This window comes from Thunnus albacares, chromosome 10 (genome assembly GCF_914725855.1).
Source record: "Thunnus albacares chromosome 10, fThuAlb1.1, whole genome shotgun sequence".
Lineage (NCBI taxonomy): Eukaryota > Metazoa > Chordata > Actinopteri > Scombriformes > Scombridae > Thunnus > Thunnus albacares.
The window spans coordinates 15,692,679-15,718,877 of record NC_058115.1 but is presented as its reverse complement, the minus strand read 5'-3'; the positions used below and the strand labels follow the sequence as shown (position 1 = coordinate 15,718,877).

Here is a 26,199-nt window from a genome sequence, read left to right as displayed (position 1 = left end):
AATGTGTTTCTTTTCACCCTAACAGCAAGTTCTTTCTGACTGTCATTTGAGGTGCTATCTTTGTCTTTTACATTCAAATTTATTATTCAAGAGGATATTTTAATAACTAAGGAATGGAAAATGTTCCTCTTACTCAGCTGGCTGAGAAAGAGGAAACTCTGTGTATAGTGCATAGATAAACATAGCCTTTGTGGAAGTATAGTGACTAAATGCTAGGTAAGTAATCACAGTAATCCTCATTAACAGTATTAGCAGTGCAGACATGGTACAAATAGTGGCTATTAAGACTGCTGAGGTTTATCTTCGAATCTTAACTCCTTGCACTTTAGCTAAAATATTCACCCCTGGGTTAAATGTTTGGTCAGAATGGTAAATTAATGTGTTACGATCTGATAAACAGGCTCCGGGAAGGGAGCGTATATGGCACATTTAATCCATTTCAACAAAACTAATGTTTAATAATCGGTCTGCAGACAAAACCCAAACACCCAGACATCCAACATTATTAAGGTCAATGTGTAATTTATTCCCAAACAATACATTTCTTGGTACATCAGCTTCATTGTGGATACAGAAAAGTGACTGCTCATGTAGGAACACGATGTCCTTGTTAACATGAAATGCACTCGGTACAATTTTATCACAGAAAACAAATGAGGGTGAAAAGGTGACACAGGCACTGTTCACTGTTTGGGCCTGTTAGATGATCAATTAGAGATGCTCCTGAGTCCTATGTCTGGATGTTAGTGCTATAATGGAGACTGCTACTGGACATTACCTTCATGGCAACTGGAAGCTCTGAAATCTCACACAAGAGTCCTGCCCTCTTATTTTTTTAAGCATAGCCACCTTGGCAAAATTTCCCTCAGTCATCTATATGGAAGAATAAATCTGCTATACAGCTGTCTCTAAAAACTTGAGAAGTCTTTATTTCAGCTAATCCCCTTATCATATTTGTATAAGCAACTGCAGACTTATTTGGCTTAATTACCTTCCTGTTGTCGTAGGTGGCTAAATTAAATCCTTCAAATCGGATGGCTCATCAAATGAGCTGGCATCATGTGATATGGACGAGCTGATTTGTGAACACTGTACATCAGCAGACTGATCGAGCAATATAATCCTTTTTACTGACAACTCGCAGACATGAGTACGAACAGGAGTCTTTATATTGACAAATGCTAATGCCATGCAACTTTCTGCAGAATGTTGCAATACGTAATGCAGAAAGTTTCCCCGAATCAAGACAAAGGCCGACATTCCAAACAAAGAAAGTACCCATTATATTCAGACAGACATAATGCAGTTATTGTTGTTTTTAATGTTAGTACAACAAAACAAGAGTATAGTGTGTGTGTGTGTGTGTGTGTGTGTGTGTGTGTGTGTGTTGGGGGGGGGGGGGAGTTTATGTTTGCATAGCCATAAACTAAGGTAAAGACAGAATAGGACACAGAGATATAAATGTATATCTACATTTCTGACCCCAGCGTACAGCAGTCAGTCTATCTGTCAGTCAGTATGTTATTAATAAGGTGGCGTGCCCGAAGAGGAAACCATAGTGGGGAATAGTTGTGGCTCAGTGTTTTAAGACTTTGGATCCTTGCTACATCTGAACAGAGTTAACAGTCACCCTTGTGCCTAGTCAAAAACGTTTTAACTACATAAATACGATCCCCTGTTTTGCTCCCTGGGCCCAACCCACACATTCCCAGAAAATATATATGTGTTGTCCTTTGGATGAAAACTAGATTAATGTTATAATACTGCATACGTTTGGGTAATGGGAGTATTTCCAAGAAGCATTCACTCAAGAGTCAGTCAGGACTGGGGAAGGGGTAGAAAAAACACTTTACACAAGGTTACGTGTCTCATAAAAAGGTGCAATCTGTAACAGTCAAAAGTGCTCTCCCTGCTTTGTAATGGTATAGTGTTGTATCCCATTTATATCCGACTGTAATGTTGAAAAACTAAATCCTTAAAAAGGTGCGATCCCTGCACATATAAAACAAATCAGTTAATTACTGTATTTTGCAGGTGTGATAAAGTACATTTTCTGTATTTTGTCAGTTATAATAAACTTGAAAAAATGACAATTTACAGATTACACCTTGTGGAGTGGAGAAATCTTTAAAGCAGCAAAAGATAACATAATACTGTCAAAGAGAAGGAAAAATAAAAAGTTCCAGTGACATCCATAGTTTTTTTTTTCCACCAGAGACCTGCACATCACAGACCATGGTGCAAATATTGTAAAAATAAATACATAAATACATACAGTACATGGGTAATCCATCCTTACATACATACACATATTGTATAATAAAATAAGAGAATTATAAGATAATTATAAAATTCATATGTACAAATGCATAGTCCATATGCGTCCAAGAAGAGGCCGAGCAAAGTTTCCTCTCTTCATTTAGGGTTTTTGTCTGGTGTTTGTGTTTTCAAGTGGAGATATGGGTTTTATGTCTGTGTGCGGTGGTGTGCATGGCACTTACTGTACAAGAACACAGGGGTTACACACCAGATCACTCTGTGCCGTTTCCTCTTGTCACACCTCTAGGGTCAGTGAGTTATTAGTGGGTAAAAGTTCACAGGTCAAAAGTTGAGAGGTATGTTAACAGGCGTGTCCGGGGTGTCTAGCGTGCGTGTCCGGAAGAGCTGTGTGAGTGCGAATACAGAGGAGATGAGCACAGTGCAGCGTTTGGCAAGTAGCCTCACCCCGTCACTCTCCCCCTGACTCTGTCCAGACCCAGAGAGCCCCATGCTCTTACCCCCGACCCCAGCAGCAGTTCCAGCTGTCTCAACAGCCCCGACAAACTCGCGGTACAGGCCCACTATCTCTTTTAGCTTGTCCATGGCCTCCAGGCTGTCATCGTCCTCATCCCTGTGGACCAAACTTGGATTATGACAGATGTCACAACCAGGGCACGGATTTGTTTGCAGGCAAGCTGCTGACAACTGAACCAGGGCACTGAAGCTGTTAGATAAAGAACGCAGGGCTTCATCAGGAGCCCAGCCCACACGTGTGGCCCGCTGACACCCAGATGCCAATCGTCGAGCCTCTGCCTGGAGAAGACTCCTTTCAGCCTCTGTCATGGCGGTAGGACCCCAGGTCCCAGTACAATTTGGACCTGGAGTTGGGGTCATACTGCCTTCACTTCCATTGTGATTTAGGTCAGGCCCTACTTTTATGCCTGCACCATCTTGCTTTGAATCTTGACATGATGTTTGTTGTGGCTGCTCAAGTGCTCCCCTCTCTAACACCAGCATAAGTTGATCTATATCTTTTCGTAAGGAGGCAAAACCTCCCTTCAGCCCACCGTAATTCTTGTTGGTAAGGGAACGAAGAGGACCACCAAGTGAGGTTGTGGGGGACCCTGGACGTGAAACTAGGGGACTGAGTTCAGAAGATGCAGTTGAGAAAGTAGACAGCGGGCGAGGGTTGTCCTTCAGCAGTGACATAATATTGGGATTTGGAGAGGGTGTTGTAGGTGAAGGGACAGGTGGGGGTCGAGCAGGTTTGGGCCGTGTGCGGCGGGAGAACTCATAAACAGTAAGTTCCTCATCGAAGCTGACACCATCCTCAGTGTCCCCGCTGAAACAGTTGGCGTAGACAGTGCGGCAGCCACAGGCCTCCCGGTGCTGCTGTGGAGGAGTACTGTCTGCAAGTGAGGACGTTGGTGAGTCACCTCCAATTTGCATGCTGGACACGCCTCCCAACCCCACTGCTGAATGGGCCCGTGACTGAGGCTGCTCTGATGACACACTGTATGCGCTGTTCTCTTTAAAACTCAGATTAAGGTGTGACCCGTTTGTCCCACTGGTGTTTTTCATGTGTGAGGTCACTTCCTGGGCCTCTTTGATGGTGGCTATGACAACTTCAGCTCCATCGTCTAAAATGTTCCCTTTGACTTCTGATTTTGAGGCCACAGTTTCTTTGTCCTTGACAGGGGTCTTGTTTAAGTCTGATAAACCACTGGCTACAGACAAACCAGAGCCAAATCCAGATGTGTCTCCATTGATGGAGCTAGTGGAGGGATAGTCCAGAGTTCCCAAAATCTCCTGGGAACGGGTCATGTACCAGGGCAGAGCCTGGATCTTCCCTCTAAGCGCAGAGGCTGGTAGTCTGCCTCCCAGGCTGGAGGAGCTGGTCCTCAGGTCTGACCCTGACCCAGATCTTCCTGGTTCTCTGCTTTCTAGGCCCGCAACACCTTTGGAGGTGGTTGAGATGAGTGATGTGGTAAGGGTGAGGGGTGCATCTGTATTTTTGGGTGACAGGCTCTCATGGCTCAGAGAAACCCTTCTGGGTCCTGACTGGACGCTACCATTGCGGCTGCTCCATGGGTGAATTCCATTTGGGGGACTTACGCTATCCTTAAAGATCCCTTTACTTGGATCAGTAGGGGAGACAGGAGAGCTAGCAGGTATTGACAAGGGGTGGAGATTGGTGGGAGAAGTAGGTTTAGGGGGTACTGGAGGGGGAATGGCTAACTTTGTACCTGAATTAGAGCGAGGGATAGGGGGTAGGTTGGATGGCTTTTTTGTGGGTAGGGCAGTTCCGTTGCTTTTTCCCTCAATTTTAGGTGCCTCTTTTTCATCAAGGATGTATGTTTTGTCTTTGGAAACAACATGCACTCCGTTCTCATGCGTCAGATCTTTATTCTGCTTTGGGCTGTTTTCTTGCCTCTTTGTCTTTTCCTCAGTTTGTGGTGTTGTGATGGTTAGTGGTTGCTTGCTGCACCGCACTGCTGTGATCAGGGGTGACGAGAGAGGCAGTCCACCTGCGCCAGATGTGACGGACTTGAATTCCATAGTGTCTGGCTCCATCTCCAAGAGTTCAGAAGACAGACGTCCAGAGGCATCGCCATTGCAGTGGGCATATGATCTACCATGCTGAGGCGACTTGGGAGGAATGATCTGAGGTTTGGGAGGCAGCTGGGGCTTAGGTGCCAGTGGTGGCTTGACCTTAACTTCAGGTTTCTCAGAGGGCTTCAGTGGACTGAGCTGTTGGTTGTTAAGTTGATTTTTGGAATCTTTAAGCTTATCCACTTCCCTCTTGATTTTAGAAGTTTCGGCTTTATTTGTAAGGGGGGAGGATGGCTCTTTCCCTTGGACAGCTGGAAGACCATTCCAGCTTCCACTCAAACGATTAGCATTCCTCCGGTCCGCCAGCTCTGCATCTGCGAGAGACAGACACAAATCAAAGAAAAGGACAGATGGAGAAAGGCATCAATAAATTGACACAAATCTTTCCCATAGCTTCTTTAATTGCATTAATGACTCTGTGTTGTCACATGTTGCTATCACATAAAAAAACATGCCACCATAGTTAGAGGGTTTACACAAAACCTGACAAGGATAAAGTATTATTCAGCTGCAAAGTCATAACAAATATGTCATAAACAAACCTGATAGATCAGGAACTGGGGGAGTAAATCTCTCCTGTGCATCAAAAAACTCATCTTCAGACTCTGAGGCACACTCTTTGACCAAAAGAGCTGGTTTGGGGTTAGGTGAAGGTGTGAGAAATAGACCCTCTTCATCCATTGAGAGGCGGTGCTCAGCCTGTTCTGTTTTGTGTGCAGGAATTGAACTTGTCCTCATTGGGACTTTGGGAGGGATCTTTTTCTTTCTTTTAATAGGTGATCTTTGAAAGGGTGTACTGTCAATCATTCTCAAATCTCTTGAACTAGGGATCTTAGAAATGCGTCTGAGTTCCTTCACTCCATGCTCTTCCTCATCGTCATCGTCATCATCATCATCACTAGTAGCTTCAGGCGGGCTAGGGAGGAAATCAGCCTTGGAGAGCTCAGCAAAGCAAAGGCAGGAGTTGTCGTTGCCACGGTAATTGAGGTTGGTTGGTCGCAGGGGGCCTTGGTGGCGTTTCGGCTCCAAAAGGAAGGGGTGGTGAACATCCAAGGTTGGAAGATTGTCGCCTGCGCGTGGCCCACGAAGTGCATCCAGACGAGAAGGGGCTTTGGCTGTGGCACTGCTCTCTTCTAGGGCAGCACTCAAAGAGCCACTGGACAAGCTGGAAAAGCTGCTGGTGACCCGTGGATCAGTGTGGTACCAGGTGGTCTCCAGATTCATTTCCTCATCCATAACACTAAATATTCGTAGACCACTTCCTGCTGCACCACCTTCCTCTTCACCCTCATTTTCCTTACCTTCTGTTGTCACTATTATTTTCACTTCCTGTTTGCCTTTATGCTCCTCTCTCTCTTTTCGCTCTTCCTCTCTCCTCTTTTCTTCTTCCTCTCTCCTCCTTTCTTCCCAGTCCTGACTTGCTGGGTCTGGTCGTTTGTAATTCTGAGAATCCATTGGGTCATCCTCATCTGTTGAGTCATCTGAGTCACTACAGCAGCGAGACACATAACCTAATAACACCAGGAAAACACACAAACACCAGACAAGCAACACAAAACAAATTGTTAGTACATGAGTAGAGCAGAATAGTGTTTAAATTATGATAGCGTAACATGACTGGCTTTCTATCCGTACCCATACTGGCTGGTGACACATCAACATGTAGTGTGAAAAATATCTATCAAATGGCCAAAGCCAGAAATTGATTATTTTAAGTGAAACAGTTTTTGCTCACTTGATAGGGATTCATAGCACACGCCCTCTATTACGGCGAACCTCCCACACACACCTTCTTCAGCAGGAATCCGGTGCACCCTCACTTTTGGGCGCCCCAGACGGAAGACATTGACACTTGGATCCACCAGGAGTTTGCAGTAGCCTCCCAGCAGACACCCTAAGTCTTTGGCGGCCAGAGAGTCCATCAGTAAGGCAAATGGCTGTGAGAGGAGGGCATTGTAGAAGATAAGGTAAAGTGGAAGTGATTAAAGCCAAAGGGTAAGGGAGAAAAGGCGATGGAGGGGGAGAAAGAGGGAGAGAGAGTCACCTTTGAGTCCAGTGAATTAGCTTTATATAGCTACCACACACTCCCTTAGGCTGTATACTGTTTGTGTATTGGAGGAGAAATGCTTGACCTATATTTACTGTAGCATGATATTTGGCAGGAATATGGTGTGGTGAGTGAACATCCACTTTGGTATTTGTGTCAGTGTATAAGTGCCTACATGTTTATGTATAGTGTATATATGCATCCAGTATCTTCCATACCTTCATGTCGTGCAGTGAGATGCGCAGTAGGCTGACTTTGTCCGACTCAGAGAGCAGCTCCACTCGGCTGATGCTGCTGAACTCAACCAGTCTAGAGATCACATTGAGCTTGTGGTTGATGACCTGGCTCATCCCATACTTCGCTCCCACCAGCAGGCTGACCAGCACCTCCCTGTCCTGAAGCTGGGTGTATAAGGGAGTGAGTAGGGTTATAACAGAAAAGAATTAAATGAAATTAGCAGGAAAGAGGAAGCATAAGGAGAAACAGCAGATGTGTAAATATGTTCTGAATGTAACAACTACTACAGCCATGATCGGCTGGATCCGTTGAGCCTGCTGACTGATATGCAGTGACAAGTGAAATATGGATCTAAGACCCAGTTTTAATCAAGGTGTTATAACCCACCAGGCGACATCAGGCTCTTAACCCTTACCATCATTGTAGCTGTGTAGGATCGTCCCCCATAAGAAATTAGCTCTCCCAGCTGAGTGAGGTAGGCCAACCGAGCCTGATTAGCAGATATGACCTATAACACCATGTAGACAAAGACAGAAAGAGGAAAAGAACAGTGAGAGCAGGACAGGCAGACAACAGACAGAATGAAAGAAAACCAGTGGGAATTTTATGGTCAACTCCCTGACCAGAACAATACTCTCCACAGAGAGCTACTGTATGCACTCATTTTCCCAGAAACATTATCCAAGCCGCAGACCTACTCTTGCCATTTTCATTACTCTACCACCCACCATCTATCTTACTCCCAACTGGCTGTCACTCCACAAACCACTTTACACCACAGGGAGATTAGCTGTCACTGTTAGAGTCAACTAAAAAGTACCCTACAGCCATGACTAAACTGTCACTATCTCTTTACGCCTCTCCGTGCTTCCTCCCACTCATCCATCAGTCAGTATCTACCTTCTGGCGCGGCTCTAGCAGGGACTGGATCTTTTTGAGGTGGTAGGTGATGGCTTTCCTCAGGTCCTTCTCCCTCATGTTGCTCAGCAGTGTGGGAGAGATGAAGCTGTCCAGGCCAAACTCCTTCCTGTCATCGCCGCACACACAGAGGAATGAAAAGCAGACTGATACATAAGTGAACAACAGATGATTGTCAGTTCTCTGTTACATCAGTGGCTACTAAAATTGAACAACAGTACCCTCCTGGTATTTAATCTAGTTTCTCTAAACCAAAGTAAACATTCATGTAGCATTTGAAAGGTGAAGGAAGCTTGGGACTCAGAAAAAGTCAAAACCACAGTGGAATTGTAGGACAAGCATAACACATACAAAAGTTTGGACACACCTTCCCATTCACACTGGTCCCCATGCACAGCCTAACATTCGCTAAAACACTGAACTGTACTTCTAATTGTGCGTTGTCTTGTCAGGTTACTATAGGAATGATATTAATCTTTGAAGGTGAGGCAAAGCAAACATTAGCTTCTCTGTCAAGCTTGAGTGCACACAGCGTACCTCAGTGTATGTGGATCCAGTTTTAAGTGTAAAATTTAGTAACGTAGTGATGTAGATACACTAAACATTATTGTAAGGTGTTATATCTGAAGTAATCACTACATAACAGTAGATACGCTTGAAATTTGTACATTAAAATTAAATAGATACTTAATAAAAATACAAAACCACATTGGAGGTTGTGGAGTAAACATAATGTCATGTGAAATATGTTAACTGTGGTTGGAGCATTAACAAGTATTGTCCCTTCCCCTCTATGGCACAGTGTGTACCAGTTCACTGTACTTAAGTTGTTGTTGTGAGCCAGAGTGCTAATAAATAATTAGCTCCATAGCCAGCTATGTCCCATGGCCCTTTTTTCTAATAAAACTGGTGAGTAACACCTCATATTTGCTGATGTTGTTTTTTTCCACACAGCTGCCACTAGATGTTACCAAACAGCAATATTTTAAATGAATTCCCCATTGATTGTAACTGTAATCAAGACTGCATCATCATTACGATTTCAGGTGAAAAATGCCTGTGTCTGCAGCGCACAGAGTTATTTGTTACTGCAATGATGTACTGTATATAACTGTATTAATCTATGACTGGTGCTTCAATGAAGTGGTCCTTTGGGAAATGGATCAGTGCTTATGTGTGTTTTTGCATTTTGAGCTTTGAAATGTGAAAGAGAAACACAGAAAGAGGTAAAATTGTGTCTAACACAATAAGACATTTATGATCCATACAGAGGAACTAGGACATATTCACACCCTTGTGCAGACAAACAAAACATTTTCCATCACATTTATAGATTAGGCATTTAGTGAGCACACTTATCCCAGAAAAATTACAGGGATTGCAGCAGTAAAACTAGCTCAAACCCCTTGATCACTAAAATGACACAAAACCTACAATAGGGAGTCAGTGTCCTATCAGTGTGACCCTAAAATGACAAACACATATGACTCACGTAATGCTCTTGATAGAGGCCCTGGTCTGTCCACAACTATCTAGTCTCTCGTGCATGTGCAGGGCAGCAAGGCGGAGTGCAGTGTTGCACTTCATCTCGACAGCAAAACGCTCCTGCAGCACATCCCCGACACTCTGGTAGCACACACAGCAGTCACAGTGTAATGCATACAGACATTACAAATAACCATGCACATTAAACATACTAATGTACAACTGAAAGGACCACGTTTTTTAAAAAATCATTTGTACAATATACCAATATAGAGTATAATTCTTGTTAAGTATATAACAATTCTTGTTGAGTACTTTTTACTGTATGAGCATTCAGACTGGTTTTCCACATGTACTAAGTAGGGAGAAAGCCAACTTATGTGTTAGAAATAACTGAGGTCAAAGTGGAAAACTTACATATGTCACATAAATGAGGATGAACTAAAGGAGGTGTGTCAGATGGACAGCAATCAAGACAGTGAGTGGTAGAGTAGATAAAGAAAGGTGCTTGTCTGACCTGCAAAAAGAGATACTCAAAGGCAGAGGAGTCATCCTGCAGCATGTCCATGGGATCTCTGGGAATGAAACACACCCTGAACAGACATCTGTAATCATGGGAGTCTTTTTTCTGCACCACCTGTAGGAAACACAAGACAGGTGTATAAAAATGTATGCGAGCTCTGAAAGTGAAGGCAACAACTCTACTGTAACTGTTTCTTTAAAAGATACATTAAAGTACATTTTCCCGCTGTAACACAATGTGGTTGTGTGTGTGTGTGTGTGTGTGTGTGTGTGTGTTTATGTCAATTGTTTCCTTCACCTTCTGTATGAGCTCGTCTTCTTGCAGCAGCAGTAGTTTGGTGATGCTGTACTGTTGCTCTAACACCAGGGCAAAGTACTCGATGGCCCGGATGGACAGTTTATCCTTCAGAGTCAGAACAATGTCCTGGAATGGTGAAAAACCAACAGTTCAGACCCCCTTAGACAAACATGTTTCATCCCAGTCTGCTGATGGCAGATGGTCAAATCTGATCCCCCCTCAGATTCCCTTTTGGCTGGGAATACAAGCTGAAATACAAATACAAAATCTGCTGTAACAATAATAATGTGCTCATGAAGACAATGACAGATATGGACCTACTGGCAGTAAGTTACTCACCTTATTATCTACCTTGTGAGAATTGAGATCTCATTATGATCATTGTAAACATTTCATGTAAACAATATCAAACTGGACACAGAGACAATATCTAGAGTTACTTGACAGCTCTGCCCCCGGGACACACTAGTGATTCTTACTGTCATCTCAACAGGGACTTCAGTCACTGTACACTCTCCTCCTCGTTGCCTTCTTTGAAATGTTGCATAATTTCCTCCTCCAGTAACAATACAATACACGTTTTTGTATTACACCATCATTACTGTACAGCCACAACAGCTACGGCCTTCCCACACTCTTAACACCCCTGGGGCCATCACGCCGCCATAACTTGTGGTGTGCTTCATTACAAAATACACCCACTGGTTTCGAAGAAGCCCTCTACAACTAAAACAAATCATGTCTGGTCTCATGATGCTTGATGAGAAATTGAGGGGGCCACTGATTGGATTTGGATTATTGGAAATGTAGTTACTGACATTAAATAAAGGGGAAGTAATCTATAATCCATCTATTCTTTTTTGATTTTTATTTGGTGCTTCATTGTTGCTTTCTGCTATTGTCAAAGTCCTCCTCCACTCAAAAATGTGTTTTTGCTCTTGTTCCTTTAGTTGAACGTTTGAGCTTCACTATGCAGAGTTTGACACTAGAAGACTGTTGAGTTTAAGGCGCGTACCTATGATTTGTGATGACGTATTCAGAGTCAATCGTGGTTCAGTATTTCTTATACAAGTGTGATGTGGAAACTTGAAGCCTTCAGAGCACATAAACTGAGAATTTACTTCATAGGGAAGTAGGAGAGATCTTGTTTTCTGCAGTTAAATGTTTAAAATCAATAATATTTGCATGTTCATTTTTTTGTGGAAAGACTGTATAAGACACAGATTATTATTCAAAGCAGAGTATTCTTTAAGATGGCTATAAGCGACTTTTCAGCTCTGCAGGCTTTGTCGTACCAATGAACCTGTGGCAGGTTTCTTCTCATTTGCTTTCAAAAAGCACACTGGTATTGATGGACATGTCACCCACCTCAGACTGATGCAGCCACCTCTTGGGTCAACAAGTAACAAGATGCATCATCCAATTATCCATCTCACATTCAAGATTCATCGAAGGTGAACCAGCAGTGCTCACAATTTAATTTTTTTTATTTTTATTACATGCAACACATGTTTAGCACATACCTTGACAGTGGTGGTGTTGTCAAATTTGAAGGCCTTGGTTTGTCCGTTCTCTAAATAGACTTTTAGGACATTGGGCAGGAAGAGAAGAGAGTTTCCCTGATGGAGAGAAGTGAGAGATATCAGTTTGGTTAGACAGGAATCAATATCAAAAGAGAAAAGATAAATAGAAAAAGGTCACATAACAGCTTAGAAAATGAGACCAAATAAAGAAAAATCAAAAATGTGAGAGATCCAGAAATGAAGGTTGTTCACAGCAGCCATCATTCTGTGTCGAATAAGATTTCCCCACCTGAGTGTGCCCATTGACCACCACCTCCTCTGCAAAGCGCACTTTAACTGGATTACTCCTCAGACGAGCTCTCTTCTCCGCTGACATGATGGATGACTTGGGATTCTGCAAAACACAGATATGCACCAGCGCCATTATGAGAGAGCTGGACCATAGACCAAGACACACACTTATTAAACTCAACGCGGTACGATAGCAATTAATTCTGGGACCAACAAACTGAGACACACACAGCCACAGCCCATAATCAAAGTGTTGACACAGACACAGACACACACACACACACACACACACTGTATGTACATGTGCACATTGCAATCTGAGGGCAATGTGAAGGCAGTTAATCCTGTCAGAAGATGTAAGCTTACAGTCACATGCTTGGAAACATACACAGAGAGCTTATGTTAAAATGAAGGATGGTGTCATGATTCTTTATGAATGTGTGTGTGTGTGTGTGTTGAGGGGAGGTCATCAATGTCTTCTTTGTACTCACGGTCATGTGGCGTAGGATAGTCACAGTGATACAATCCTCCAAGTCCCTGCGTGGAGAAACAACACACACACACCCACACACATACAGACACACACACACACACATACAGACACACACACGCAAGGACAGACGCACACACACAGGGAGAGATCATTATCTTTCTGTCCAGCTGTCAAGTAAGCACTTTCTCCTCTGACCTTTGCCCCTAACTTGCTAAGCCTTTCTCATATATACACACACACCCTCATGGATGAATCACCCAAACACTCTCAGAAATGCACAAGGCAGACAACAAGCAGCCTCTTATGACACTGTATTTAGTCACTGGAGGAACCGGTAACTGGATTGGTTGTTGAAATACTTCTTTTTTGAGTTATTTTATGAGATAGATAGAAATATAGATGGATAGATAGATAGATAGATAGATAGATAGATAGATAGATAGATAGATAGATAGATAGATAGATAGATAGATAGTTCTCACCTTAAGACGTTTTCCACCTGCTCAGCACTCAGATCCTCCAACACGGTATCATTAATCTGCAACACATGGTCCCCTGGGTACAGTATCCCATCTGCAGGACTTCCTACACACACACACACACACACACACACACACACACACACACACACACACACACACAATGAAAAGTGTGAGCCCTTGCATAAAACAAAAAACCCAGCTGCATACGTGGGCTTGCACTTTCAGTTCAGATAAAGGGAGATATACACACATATGTAGGCACTCTCTCTCTCTCTCTCTCTCTCTCTCTCTCACACACACACACACACACACACACACACACACAATGACACATATGGTTATTCAACATGGCTGACTCAACAGTGTTCAGCTGAGCTCTCCAGGATGTGAGGGGTTACACTTATTCTGGGTCTCTTCCAACTCGGCTCCGCTCTGCTTTCTCTAGTTATTTATACTCATTTGTCTTCAGGCAAGAGAGCACGGCCGAGGCACAGCAGTTTCAGCTTACTCTAACACACACACACACACACACACACAGACACAGACATAAGCGTACGTATGCATAAACACATATACCCATGCACACATGTTTTCACACACCCTGTCTGCCTGGCAAAGCCCCGTCTGTCCCTGATTTTTGACCCACTGACGGCCTGCCACACTGCTTTGCAAGCTTGCACACACACATACACACACACACACACATACTACACTTACACACATTCTCTCTCTCACTCTCGCCAGACAGGCTAACCAACCCCCCATCCCTCTGTTGAGCTTTCATGTCAGCTCTGCCAATATCCTGATCTTTGTGGTTTTTCAAGTCCCCTCCCTTCCTCTTTCCTTTCTCTATCCTTCTTCCTCATCCACCACTTTCCTCTCACATTCACCTCCTCACTGACTCCTCCCATCCATGAAGGCCTCACCCATCCTCGCTCTCCGCATTCTGCACACTTTCACACTCATTATTTTGCTCTCTTTGGCCATATTTATACTTTGGTCTCTTGCCCTTTAGATCTTCCTGCTGGCATCTTCTATCTCTATTAAATCTTGTCTTCTGTTATCACCTCTCTGTCTCTCTCTCTCTCTCTTTCTTTTTGGCAGCAGCTAGCAATTACTGAGCGGGTGTCGGGGTGGGACCCTCCTCAGGGCATTTATCAGCTTATTTCACAAGATAGACGTAAAAGTCATGGATCAGCATCTCTCTCTCTCTGGTTCCCCGCTATCAAAGTTGCCTAAATGAAAAGTGATAGAATTTAAAAAGGATGAGCAGGTGGCTCTGTTGTTTCTATGGCCTCTCTGGCACCGTGCCTTACAGTTCGAATGCCAGGAGAGAGTCAATGTGTGTGTGCGTGCGTGTGTGTGTGTGTGTGTTTGTGTGTGTGTGTGTGTGTGTGAGAGAGAGAGAGAGAGAGAGAGAGAGAGAGAGAGAGAGACAAAGAGTGTGTGTAAATCTGCCATGCTGCAGGCAGTGCACTGTTGCATGAAGCAGGTGGCCATTTGGAGAGGAAGCGGGAAAACAAAGTGCACTCATCCACATCGACAAACATGTCACACAAACAGACACACAAATTATCAGACTTCTCACGTACCTGGGGCAACATCCCTGACCAGCAGGGGTGCATTTGTGGTGAGCGTGAAGCCATGTCCAGTGCTGCTGTCCAGGACCGGGTCCCTGGTGATCTGCAGCGACAGCTTGGCTTGGAAGTTCTGATTGGACAGACTGTTGGAGCGCTGCGACCTCCCATCGCCTAGCAACCGCTCTCTGTGGGGGTCAGACGGGGTGACAGGTTACCTGACTGGGGACTAAAACACTGTGGTCATGAAGAGATAAATTCAGGTGAATCAAGGGAGCGACAGTTCAGCGCTCTCTACCTGCACATTTAAACATTTCAAACAAATCCTGTTTTTTTGTTATTAGTCAGTGGCTTATTATAACAATATAACAATTAGTGAAAAATTTGTTTTGTCCTATTAGATCAGCTGAGTCTGTTGACTGTCTGACCGCCTTTATATAACATTCAATAACTTCATGGGTTTGCTCTGGTTGCTGTACTTCATGTGTACGTATGTGCCTTTTTTTCCTGTTCTTCTTGTTCTCTTTCTTTCTGTGCCAATGTTGATGTGAAGCACTTTGTAACCTATGTTAAAAAGGTGCTATATAAATAAACTTTTTCTTACTCCTAAAACAATTCACATTACGCAAGAACATCCTTAACCATAAGTTTTTAGTTTTGTTTCACATGTTTCTTGTAATCAAACAAGAAGAGTGTTCTTAGGCACAGCTGTGATTTGACCTAAATGCTAACATCAGCATGCTAACAGACTCACAATAACAATGTTAACAAGCTGATGTTTCGCAGGTATAATGTTTGCCAAGTTCACCATCTTAGTTTAGTGTTTTAGGATGCTAACATTTGCTAATTAGCACTAAAAACAAAGTATAGTTGAGACTGATGGGAATGTCATTATTTTTGCAGGTATTTTGTCATCAACTAGTATTGGTTAATGGATCTGCAAAGAGATTACATTTCTTCCTGAGGGGGACATGAATATCTTTAACAAATTTCATGACAATCCATTCAATAGTTGCTGAGACATTTCACTCAAAACCATAAGTGTTGAACTGCTGGTAGTGTGAACGGAGCACCAAAATCATTACAATTCACACTCTGGGGACCATGAATGTTTGTACAAAATTTCATGGCAATCCATCCAATAGTTATTGAGGTATTTCAGTCTGGACCAAAGTGTTGGAACGACTAACAGACAGACTGACGACGCCAACATCCAAGCAGCTAGCATGACTTAAAACATCAAATACTCTTTAGTTGTTGCAAACATGAATTAGCAGACCAAGTAGCCCTCACTGTATACTCTCAAACATGATCAGAGCCAGACTCAGAGAACTGAGGTCACATTCACATAACCTGCTATACATCATCTGTTCAAATGCACCCTGGGACGGTACAGTATCTGTATGTGTTGTATTTAAATCTCATCCTCTCCGTGGGGCCTGTGATCCTGGTCAGTTGGTCGTGACATGGTGAGACTTTTTTCCAAAAATGACTAACAGGGAGTTTACTTGGCTTCCGCTGCGCCAAGGGTACGAAGGACTCTTGAAAGCATATTTGTGGTTCGCTGTGGGGTGTGTTTGTGTGTGAGAGAGGGACAGTGAGGTTTTATACGTGTACTCAACTATGTGTTATGTGTCTCAATGTGTGGGTGTGGAGAGGAGATGAGTGTTCATATCAAGAAATGTCCTTTTTTTCTGTCATTTTCATCTCATTTTAGGGTATTTTTTTATCATTCAGGGACATTTCTATTTATCAGTTAAATAGTATGTTTACTTGGTATGCTGAGAAAAAAAACAACATTTGAACTGCTACATTTTTAAAAATGATATAGCTTATATACCACACATCCCACACTTCTTCCCTAAGTGTGGGATGGCAGCAAGCCTGGAAGGGGGTGATGTTGTTTTCTCCACTCTCTATCCGAAAACTTTATTTTATTTGTTTTATTTGTTGTTGACGCAGTGATTTGTGTGCGGTCAGCATTTCCACCAACTATCTGGTGCGTGGTGCCAACATTTTTTTTACTGCATACTCAGTTGTTTTCTGGTCAATTTCTACTCCATTCTCTTGCACAGAACACACTGATCATAAGTAAAATGAGAGCAATCCTATAGGAACTACTTTTTACTTTTGCAAGCATTTCCTGGACTTTGAAGAGGATCTTTGCCCTCAGCTGTGAATCTGGTTCATTCTGTACCTGCTAAGTGACTCTCGGGTGCGGCGTATTATTGTTCCCACCACCTGCTGCACCCGGCTGGCCCTCCGAGCTGGAGACCTGCTCCTACATCGCTCCTTCTCCTCCATTTATCTAAAGCGACAAAGAGAGTGGGAAGGATATGAGTTACAGACATAATCCCAGAGAGGCAAAACACAGAGAGAAAAAAGGAGAGACGTGGAGATGAAAGGATTTGTAGGGAGGAAAAAAAAGTTATACACTGCTTAGTTTAGCTCGCTGGTCTGTGCATTCAGCTCCAGCTAAATTTGCATCTCGCCTGCTCTGTTTTTATATGCAGAGCATGTAGCCTGCCTTGAATACGATGAATAATCAGATATGTGAACAGTCAGGAGAGCGAGAAAGAAAGACGGAGAGAAAGAGAGAGAAAGAGAAGGGTGGAGTGAAGCCAGCAAGAACAACAACACATGTCACACACATTTGTCTGAATGACCTAATTCACAACAACAAGGCATAAAGGATAATTGCATAATCTCACAAGATTGACAAAGAGTTCAGCATGAATATATTACAATCTGCTTGTTCACTATGCTGTGCACTTTCTGCTTAGCCTGCCCTTTAAACAGGGGAGCGGTGGGGACATAATGAAGGATGGAGGGCTCAGTCAAACCCCAGGGAGGCAAAGCTGGTCAGCATTGAATCCCGACCAAATCTCAAGACTTACAGCTCCTCTCAGCTTTGTTTTGTTTCTGTCAGCCAATCAATACGCTGGCATTGAGCTTGTAGAGCCTCTGGTAATACCTTGACAGGGTTTTATTATCTATATCTGGAAATATACTCTACAAAAGCGCACACAGAGCCGTGTTATACATGTTCATGTTTTTGTTGTGTTAGATGTATGGCTACAAAGAATTTAGAGGGCAAGGGTACACTGCAGATTCACATCTCAATGTGGATTTCCAAGATTTGAAGTAGCTGAGGTGTATGTAATTTATTTGTTTCAGCCGACTAAAGCTGCTCCCTTTGTTTGCGACATCATGATGAGTCAGGTTCTCTGTGTGTTTTTGTTTTATTAGATATTGCTGTTGTCTTGCGATATACTTCACCTGCTGTTCACGTCTGTATTGAACTGTTTGACCCCATGAGGCAGAGAAAAGGGAGGGAAACTTTGGCAGGAACGGGGAGAGTAGCGACCCAGACCTGATCAATATGGCTAACGATGATGAATGTGCTCCTGAAACCTAATGATCTGTACCTTGGCCTCGGCAGCCGGGGGCTTAGTTTGATCAGCTCTCTGAAATATGGAGGAAACTTCTGCAAGCCAAGACTTTGTGAAGATGTTTCAAACTGTTTTCTGGCAATCTGCCACACTTGTCTGGGGGCATTTTAAAGAAATTAAGCGTCTTATTCATTTCAGAGACAATCAGCAGGATTTCAGCTGTAGATACAATTTCAGCAGGAGTCTCAGTCTAAGTGACTGCTGGTTGTAGGCCAGCGATGACTAGCCTCCCTCAGTAGCACTAAAGCATGCAGTGTAGGTCTGTCCTTTAAGAGGATTAGAAGCCCTCATTCTGCACGGGCCCTCACTGGTCAGGGTGTCACTTTAGCACCTCCCGCTGATCCGGATTGAAGCAGATTGACGTGGATGAGGAAGGATGAGTGAGGCTAGGTAGCTGACAGCCGCGCACCAGGAACAGAGTGTGATTACTGGCGCACCCCGGCTTGTTCGATCATTGAGAGAAACTGAAACCGACACGCCAATCAGCTTCATTTAAATCTTGAAACATGCTCAGGCTGCTAATAGAGACCCTCTTGCGTTGTCCTTGTGTTTGTGTCGGCTACAGTATGCTTGCAGGAGTCTGGATGTACATGTGTGTGCCGTAGTGCTGCAATCAGTGCTGACTCAGGTGACCTTTTTTTTTTTTTTTTTTGCTGTCACACTCCCTTTTTCTCTCTTCTGTCTTTCATTTTCCCCTCTCCCTCTCTCTCACTTTCTTTCTACCTCTCTCTCTCACCCTCACTGTCCTTGCCGAGTCAGGTGGTCGTCTCCGATGACAGTCTCTCTGGGCAGCAGCATCCAGATTTTTTTTATATACATGCACATCTTCAGCACTTGAGCACTTGGGTTTACTATCCTCACAACAGTTCAGCTTTATAACTTTATAACACTGAGTATTGCTTTAGTTATGAACATCAGATATTCAAATTGAAGACAACTTATTGCACACATTAAACATATCTGGCAACAAAAGATTTGACATGTATTCTGTCAACAGGATAATCCAAACCAAATTTATACTTTCATGGCCTCAGATATAGCCCTCATATTTTATGAAAGCAGCACAATGCCCCACATTTCAACTGGAAACTGTGAGAGTGTGACTCACCGTGATGTAGCTTGTCTCTTCAGGACTCCAGAACACAAATACTCTCTCGCCCTCTGAGACATCAGCTCTGCAGCCCCTCCAGGATTGGCTGAAAAGAGGTGGAGGGGGGTCCTTGTGATCATCAGGGCCAATCCCAATCTGGTGTGGCCACCTGTGCAGAGCAGAGAAATGCTGTCAGGGAGACCTGTCAAAACCCATAAACAGGCTGTATAATCCACACGACGAGTTTATAATTAGAGCGACGCGTGAAACAAGCAGTTATCGAGTATGATTGGATTTTATCAGCCGTGTCTGCCTTGGTTTAGCAACAGAACTATATTCCAGTTGTTGATATTTTCAGAGTGAACGTGCAAGTATGTCAAGCAAAGCAGATGTGAGTCCCAACCCGCTATGTGGTTGTGGTTTTCCAAGAGGCCCCTCCTCTGGTCCCCAAGGCTCTCTTGCTCTCTTTCTCTCTCTCTCTCTCTCTCTCTCTCTCTCTCTCTCTCTCTCTCTACTCCTCCGCTGCCTCAAAAGCAAGCACATGGTGATGTGGAGACGAGGCACTCCATCTCCGTCTGGTTGTCTAAATTAAAATTTCATACCGCCCAGTTCAGTTAACATTTCTTACTCTCTAAAAGCAAAGAGGACAGCCTGTGAATCCTGATGTGGGGGAGAGAGAAAGGCTGCCAGGCAGACAGAGATCTTGGCCAATAATAAAAGAGGACAACTCTTTCAAGTGAACACCAGGGCAGATATGGCTGGAACATAAGCCTGATTTGGGGGAAAAAAACACATTTGGGGAACGCTTTGTTGTGACTCTTGAATTAAGAGAGACATTGAATAAACATTCTTGATCTCTTCTAAGGAAACCACCTCATTTGGCACTTGAATGTTGATCTGTGAAGTAAACTCTCCCTCTTTTTCTCTCTCTCATCTAGAGGAGGGAGCAGAAATCAAGGAATTCACAGTCCCATCTGTGCGGCTCTCCCATCAGGCCCTGTGTCCCACACACAGAGCTCTTTCACGAGGCCCATGTGTCCAAGTGAAAAGCCAGCAGAAGAAGACCCAGACCCACACAGACTGCAGGGCACATGAATAATGCATGGGGCTAATGCAGCTAGCTCAGCCCCTGACCGCCTTCTTCTGCCACTTTGCCAACACAGGCAACAAGAAAAGCGGAGCACAGAAGAAGAGAGAGACACACAGGAAAGACGTATGGGGGTTGAAGAGGTGAGGGGAGGGAGAGGGGAGGGGGCTCTGAAGGGGCTGAGAAAAGGGGAAGGGATACAGAAAAGAAAGTTGGTCGAGGCAAAGAAAAGGGAGAAAGGACAGGATATTGGAGTGGGGGTGCGGGAGGGGAGGAAAGGGGGAGAATTTTAAAGAGGGTGAAGAGGGCAGCGTCAAAGAAACGAGAGAGTCAAAGCTGCTGGAGAAGAAAGGAAAGAACAAAAGTATCTACAGTGAGACGTAAAGGAGTGTTCACGGGGTGGAGTGGAAAAAGCTGATCAATGCAGCATTTCTCCGCCAACAGAGAGCAAACAAAGCCGGGCGGCAGACATTGATGTATGGTCAGTTGTTAAATAAATAAATAAAAAGCAGACCTGTAGCATTATTACCATTTGTCATGCTGTTTTATTTTTTCCTTCCTTCTTTGCTTGCTTTAAATGAAGAGATTGTTCCCTATTTTCTAATGATGTGACAGCATTTCATTTGATCCCAGTTTCAAGTCTAAGACAGTAAATCCTGTGTGTGTGTCTGTGAGCTGGTGATGAGTCTGCTCTTAATCTGGTTCGAAATCAATAGTAATCGTGAATCCTGTCTGCCACTGTCGTGGCCTTAAGTCCCCGAGCTGCCCGCGCAACTCTTCAGTGAGCCTTGCAGCCTGTCTGGCCTTTATTACTCATTCTCCCTCCTTTCACCTTCCCACCCCTCCTCCATTCTTCACTGTACACGGAGAATATTTGAGTGTTGTTAGGTAATGAAGGCTGTCGCAATCCCTTTGTTTTCAATGTCTGTATCTCATTTCTCTGAGACAATCCCCAACTCGCTGCTCATTTTCCCACACAATGTCTCTCTGTCTCTGACAAAACAGTCAGTTATTCAATCCTGTCGCCTGGTATGAGCACACATGCAGTTCATAGAGACACTCCACTCTCTCCTCAGCTGATGAGAGGTGGTACCGAATTGGCTGTGGTTTCTGTCTCTGTGCAGCCAGCTGGATAGAAAACAGTTTTAAGCCCAATTAGCACTGCTGGGCCAGACCGACCCAGGGTGGAGCTAGTGAGGTAGCATTAGGACACACAAATGTCCAGATACAGCTGCTATCCTGTTAAATAACAATCCATGTGACAGGATGAATTTCTCAGTAACAAACTTAGATTTGTCACTCAGCTGGCCTGAGCGCTGCTACACTCTGTTAATGCAGTTACAAACACTCAATTACACACCACATGCATGCCCATACTCACACACACACACACACACACACACACACACACATACACATAACTCACAGGCCTTAAACCTTAAACCAGACTAGAGAAAAAGCCTTGCTCACTGACTCAACAACAGCTTTTATTTTCAAACGACCAGTTGGTTGCTACTGACAGCTTGTCCCCAATCTGTCCCATACACACACACACACACACACACACACACACAGCAACACACACACTCTTCCCTCCAGCCGAATACGACACACCGGATACAGCTGCACCACATGAGGCGCAGGGTAGCAGCAGCAGCAGGGGTCATTTCAGCAACTCGACAATTCAGTTTGGCTCACAGTCGCTGGACGCAGACCTCAGCACACATTCAGTCCAACAGCACTCTTGGCAGGAAATATTATGTGTGTGAATATCTGGATGACTTGAGGCGAGCGTGATGCAGCTGAATTGTTTCAAAATTCCATGAATCTGAAGCTGTAAATGTGATAAATGTCAACACTCCATGGATTCATCTTCATCTCACGAAGGGCTGTGGACAAATAAAATAGTGATGATGTGTCGTGCTTTCCATCCAGAGGACGACCCAAGTCAGAAGTTAAGTTTAAAGGTTAAAGAAAAAGGTACTGAACAGGTTTTAGAAGTAAAATCAGTATTGTGTTAAATTCCCATCTAAAATCTGAGAAACATATAAAAATGGTGACACATGGAACTCATAATTGTGTTATTCATTACATGTTCACATTAAAGTTATTGTGCAACTTCTTGGTCGAACTCAACATCCACTAATCAATCATTTTTTAAATAAAATTTTGAATATAAAAGATCATGCATTAAATATTTTTGTCCATTTTAGAAGGTTATTGTCAGTTTATTAGTGCAGAATCTCTGGGTTAGTTGTGTGCGTCTCTTATTGTCATTGATTTGTATCGTGTATGTATTTTTATGGTTTATATGTCAGGGGGTTTTTTCTCTTAAGTTGAGGGGAAGTCCACCATAAAAGTTTATTGCTCCTTGACCTCTCCTGTCACATCTGTTGTACTTCTATTGCCTGGTTTTGTTCTCAACACTGTCGTTTTGGTCAGAAATTAAATATGTTATGCTTTTGTCAGTTCATAAAAATAGCTAATATTATCCATAAACACCTAAATTGCCAGATTCCTCAGGTGCTCAGTGGTGAAACTTCCATAACTCGTAGCACCCTTTTATAAAAACATCTTTTGAATAAACAACTTTTCTGATTTCATTTCAAATTCAAGTTTATACAGTCTTATAGTCATGTTGTGTTTCATCAAGTTGTTCCTGTATTGTTGGTCAGCTGGTCAGTAGGTCCACCACTTTAGTCCAGAATAAAATATTTCAACAACTATTGGATGGTTTACCATCAAATTAGGTACACACATTCTTGGGTGATAGCTTGCTGATGTATTTTACTAAACACTGCTGTGATTAAGTGCTGCTTTACAGAGCTGCTACAGGCTTCAGTGTTGTTATTGTGTTTGTGTCCTGCATTGCTGTCTTGTCCTGTTATGTTGTGTGTTGTATTTATACATTTATTTATTTATATATACAACAGCCCATATAAGGATGGGTGTTGTAAACTAGCTTAGGCTATAAATGCTGTGGTATGTGGCATTGGTCCATGCTATGTACTCGTCCCTGAAAAAAGAAATGTCAAAATAAATTGATCTTTCATTTAAGTTCACTAAAGAAAAAAAACAAACTATCACAGTCATCTATCAAACAGCAGCTTGGTGGCTTGTTCAGTTGTTGATTGCATCTGTTGCTTGTTGTGTTTTTCTGCTTATTTGTCTGTCTTCCAGACATAATCACATCTCCCGTTCTTCATTCAGCCTGTCAGCTCATTCCATTAGCATTATGAAGGCAGGGCTCACCGTGCGCCACTCATTTCATTTCCCCTTTCATCAGCAACCTGGTGAGGCTTGAGTTCCCCAGTGCACTATTAAATAATGGGTCTTTTGAAAATTAATAGTGTGCTGCGTTGTGCTACATGTCTCTATCGATGGTTCTGGTGGTTCTGGAGACAGACAGACAGACAGACAGAGAGGATGAGAGGATGAGACGATGATAGATGTTGTAAGTCTGGAAAACTGTCTGCCTCGTTTCTTCTGTTGCTGTCTGAGCCAATTTCCTTCAACTCAGTGATCCTTCAAAAACTGCACAATAGAGGTCTTATCTTTAAGCAAAAGTAATATCAGGGCAGCCAGTATGCCAGCAGCTATATAATATAGCTACAGCAGGATTTTAATTTTTCCTATCATATTGAAGAATATAGAAGAGGAGAAAACCGGCTTATACAGAGCTCATATTTACTTTGCTTTATTATTGTTATAGGCTTATGGTTTTCATTCTCTCTATGTCTTCTTATATGGTCATAAATAGAGTTGGCCTACATTATGGCGCCACTGCCAGTCAATTGTGCCATCACCATGGAGCTGTCACATCAATGAGGTCATGTCTCCTTTTTCCTCTGCAGGAGAATAATACTGGTACAGTTTGAGGGCAAAAAATACACATTTACAGTATATCCTAACTCCAATATCCATCAGTACTGTACATCCATCACTCTGTCCACCCATCAATATATCCTTCCATCCATCCATACCATTATTATACACTGAAGTAACCCAAAATTGAATTCCTTTTCTGAGAAAGGAAAGAAAAGAAAAGAACAATATTGACTGATCAGCATCTTCCAGAAGCCACTATCTGAAACAACATGAGTCGAATTACTGAACAGCTTCAGTTATCGGTTGAATCTAATGATCAACTGGTCAAGGTGTTATAGGCTGGAGCAGCAAACACCAGCCCAGCAACACAGTCTGCCCTGGAGACATGGAGCTAAGACCAAACAGAGAGGAAGAGAGAGGGAGAGGATGGCTGGCTGGCTGGCAGCAGTAAGTAAGTGGGACAGAGGAGCAGTCAGGCGAATGCAGGAAGGCAGCGAGTCTTTCCTGATGTGCAAGTTCTGCCCGTCATGTTTCTCCTCTGGCAGAGTGACCTCGGAGCAGCAACTCCCATCACATGTTGTAGCCTACATCCCTGAGTCATAGCACAACGCCTGCAGCAATGGCAGAGCACACACACACTCACTCACATACACACAGACACACACACACACACACACACATACTGAGTGCACACATGAGCGAAAGCAAAACACTGAATATCCACAGCTATTAAACACAGGCTGCACATCACAGGACCAAATTGGCATTCATTCATTCCTTCATTCCTTCATTAATTCATTCATTAGTGTACGTTGAGCCACCACAGGAGCACCATATGACGTTTTTATAAATATTAAGTGATGTCTGTATATGCACAGTGAAGACTGTGTTATCACACAGACATATCTAAATGGAACCGCAATCAGCGGTCATATCAAATCATGTCATGCATTAAATGAAGGCCCCAGAACAGCAAAACGCATTGTTCCGGTCTAGTTGTGTTGCGCTTGTCATGCCTGGCACGGCACGGAAGAGCGCAGGAAAAAGAGGCTGCTGCTGCTGCTGGCCAAAGGATACGAGCAAAGGAAAAAAAAAGACGACTGTCCCAGTGTGGCTGCACATCGCCTACGCCCATTCATAATGTGCGTGTTTTACTACCCAGACTCCTGGCAGACCCCCTGATCCATCAGGAATTAGTCTGTTCATTTCTAATCTGTAGACAGTGACGGTGATTTCACTGCGCAACGACAACATGGATCACTACCGCTGCATGAGACATGTGTGTGTGTGAATATGTTGAATAAATGCAATTCAGTGTGATAAAAAGATAACCAGTAAATGTTGAATTTTTTGACTGTATTCCTGTTAGGTTGTTAGAATTAACTAACTACGTATCGATTGTGTCTGTCGCTCGTAAATACTTCATAAATGCTCTGAAAATAATCAATATTTCCTTTTACCCCGGCCAAACTGTAACTTTGATCACTGGGAGCAGCCATGCCAGTCCAACCAGGAGGCTAAACAAAGAAAAAAAAGGTCAGTCTTTTGTTGCTTTCTTTATAATCTTAATCGGATTAAAATCTCTCCATCGCCCCCCTCAAACAGGGACGCGGGTGTAGCCTGCAGGCGTTGTGAAAACGACCACCGGTTAAATTATTCATTTCGATGTGATAAATATCAGTTCAAATGGCAGGAATGGATGCAAGGTGCAGGCGCCTCCGTGCTCAGCCGAGCGCCTCTTCATCAGACAATAACACCGGGAAATACCGAGAAAACTCACCTCGTGGTCTGAGGAGGAGACAGAGTCTGGGAGTCTGGGAGGGCTGTCCCCTAAAAGATCAGTGATGCGGAGGATTTTAGTGGGGAAATGATGTTTGTTTTCTCAGAAATATCCGCGGCGTCCTCCCAGGCCGGATGGTGATGGTGATGTGGTGTGTGTGGGGGGTTTGGCTGTATGCTGGATGCTGTCATCGCACTGGGACTACTCTCTGCCTAAT

At 43.5% G+C, this 26,199-nt stretch overlaps 1 protein-coding gene across 2 annotated transcripts; it reads right to left on the bottom strand.

Annotated features, from left to right (window-relative positions):
* Positions 1-505: 505 nt before the first annotated feature.
* Positions 506-26,199, bottom strand: frmpd1b (FERM and PDZ domain containing 1b). 2 transcript variants are annotated; one of them, XM_044364334.1, is made up of 17 exons: positions 25,983-26,199; positions 19,306-19,456; positions 16,943-17,053; positions 14,761-14,933; positions 13,169-13,271; positions 12,685-12,730; positions 12,192-12,296; positions 11,903-11,998; positions 10,380-10,505; positions 10,077-10,196; positions 9,567-9,700; positions 8,057-8,183; positions 7,572-7,664; positions 7,138-7,320; positions 6,608-6,809; positions 5,415-6,383; positions 506-5,186 (listed from the first exon to the last, which is right to left on the bottom strand). In XM_044364334.1, the coding sequence occupies exons 3-17, from the start codon at positions 17,047-17,049 to the stop codon at positions 2,602-2,604; spliced, it is 5,169 nt and encodes a 1,722-aa protein (XP_044220269.1). In that variant the 5' UTR covers positions 17,050-17,053; positions 19,306-19,456; positions 25,983-26,199; the 3' UTR covers positions 506-2,601. The 2 variants fall into 2 exon arrangements, with proteins under 2 accessions (XP_044220269.1, XP_044220270.1); XM_044364335.1 differs by having other exon boundaries at positions 6,662-6,809.

What these genes read in the sequence shown, in the direction of transcription:
- frmpd1b (XM_044364334.1), bottom strand. Translation starts at nt 17,049, where the DNA reads ATGGAGGAGAAGGAGCGATGTAGGAGCAGGTCTCCAGCTCGGAGGGCC. An exon ending in GCCTCTATCAAGAGCATTAC is followed by an intron (nt 8,184 to 9,566) that starts GTGAGTCATATG and finishes CGGCGATGACAG; the next exon opens with GAAGGAGTTTGGCCTGGACA. An exon ending in TGCTAGAGCCGCGCCAGAAG is followed by an intron (nt 7,665 to 8,056) that starts GTAGATACTGAC and finishes ATGGTGTTATAG; the next exon opens with GTCATATCTGCTAATCAGGC.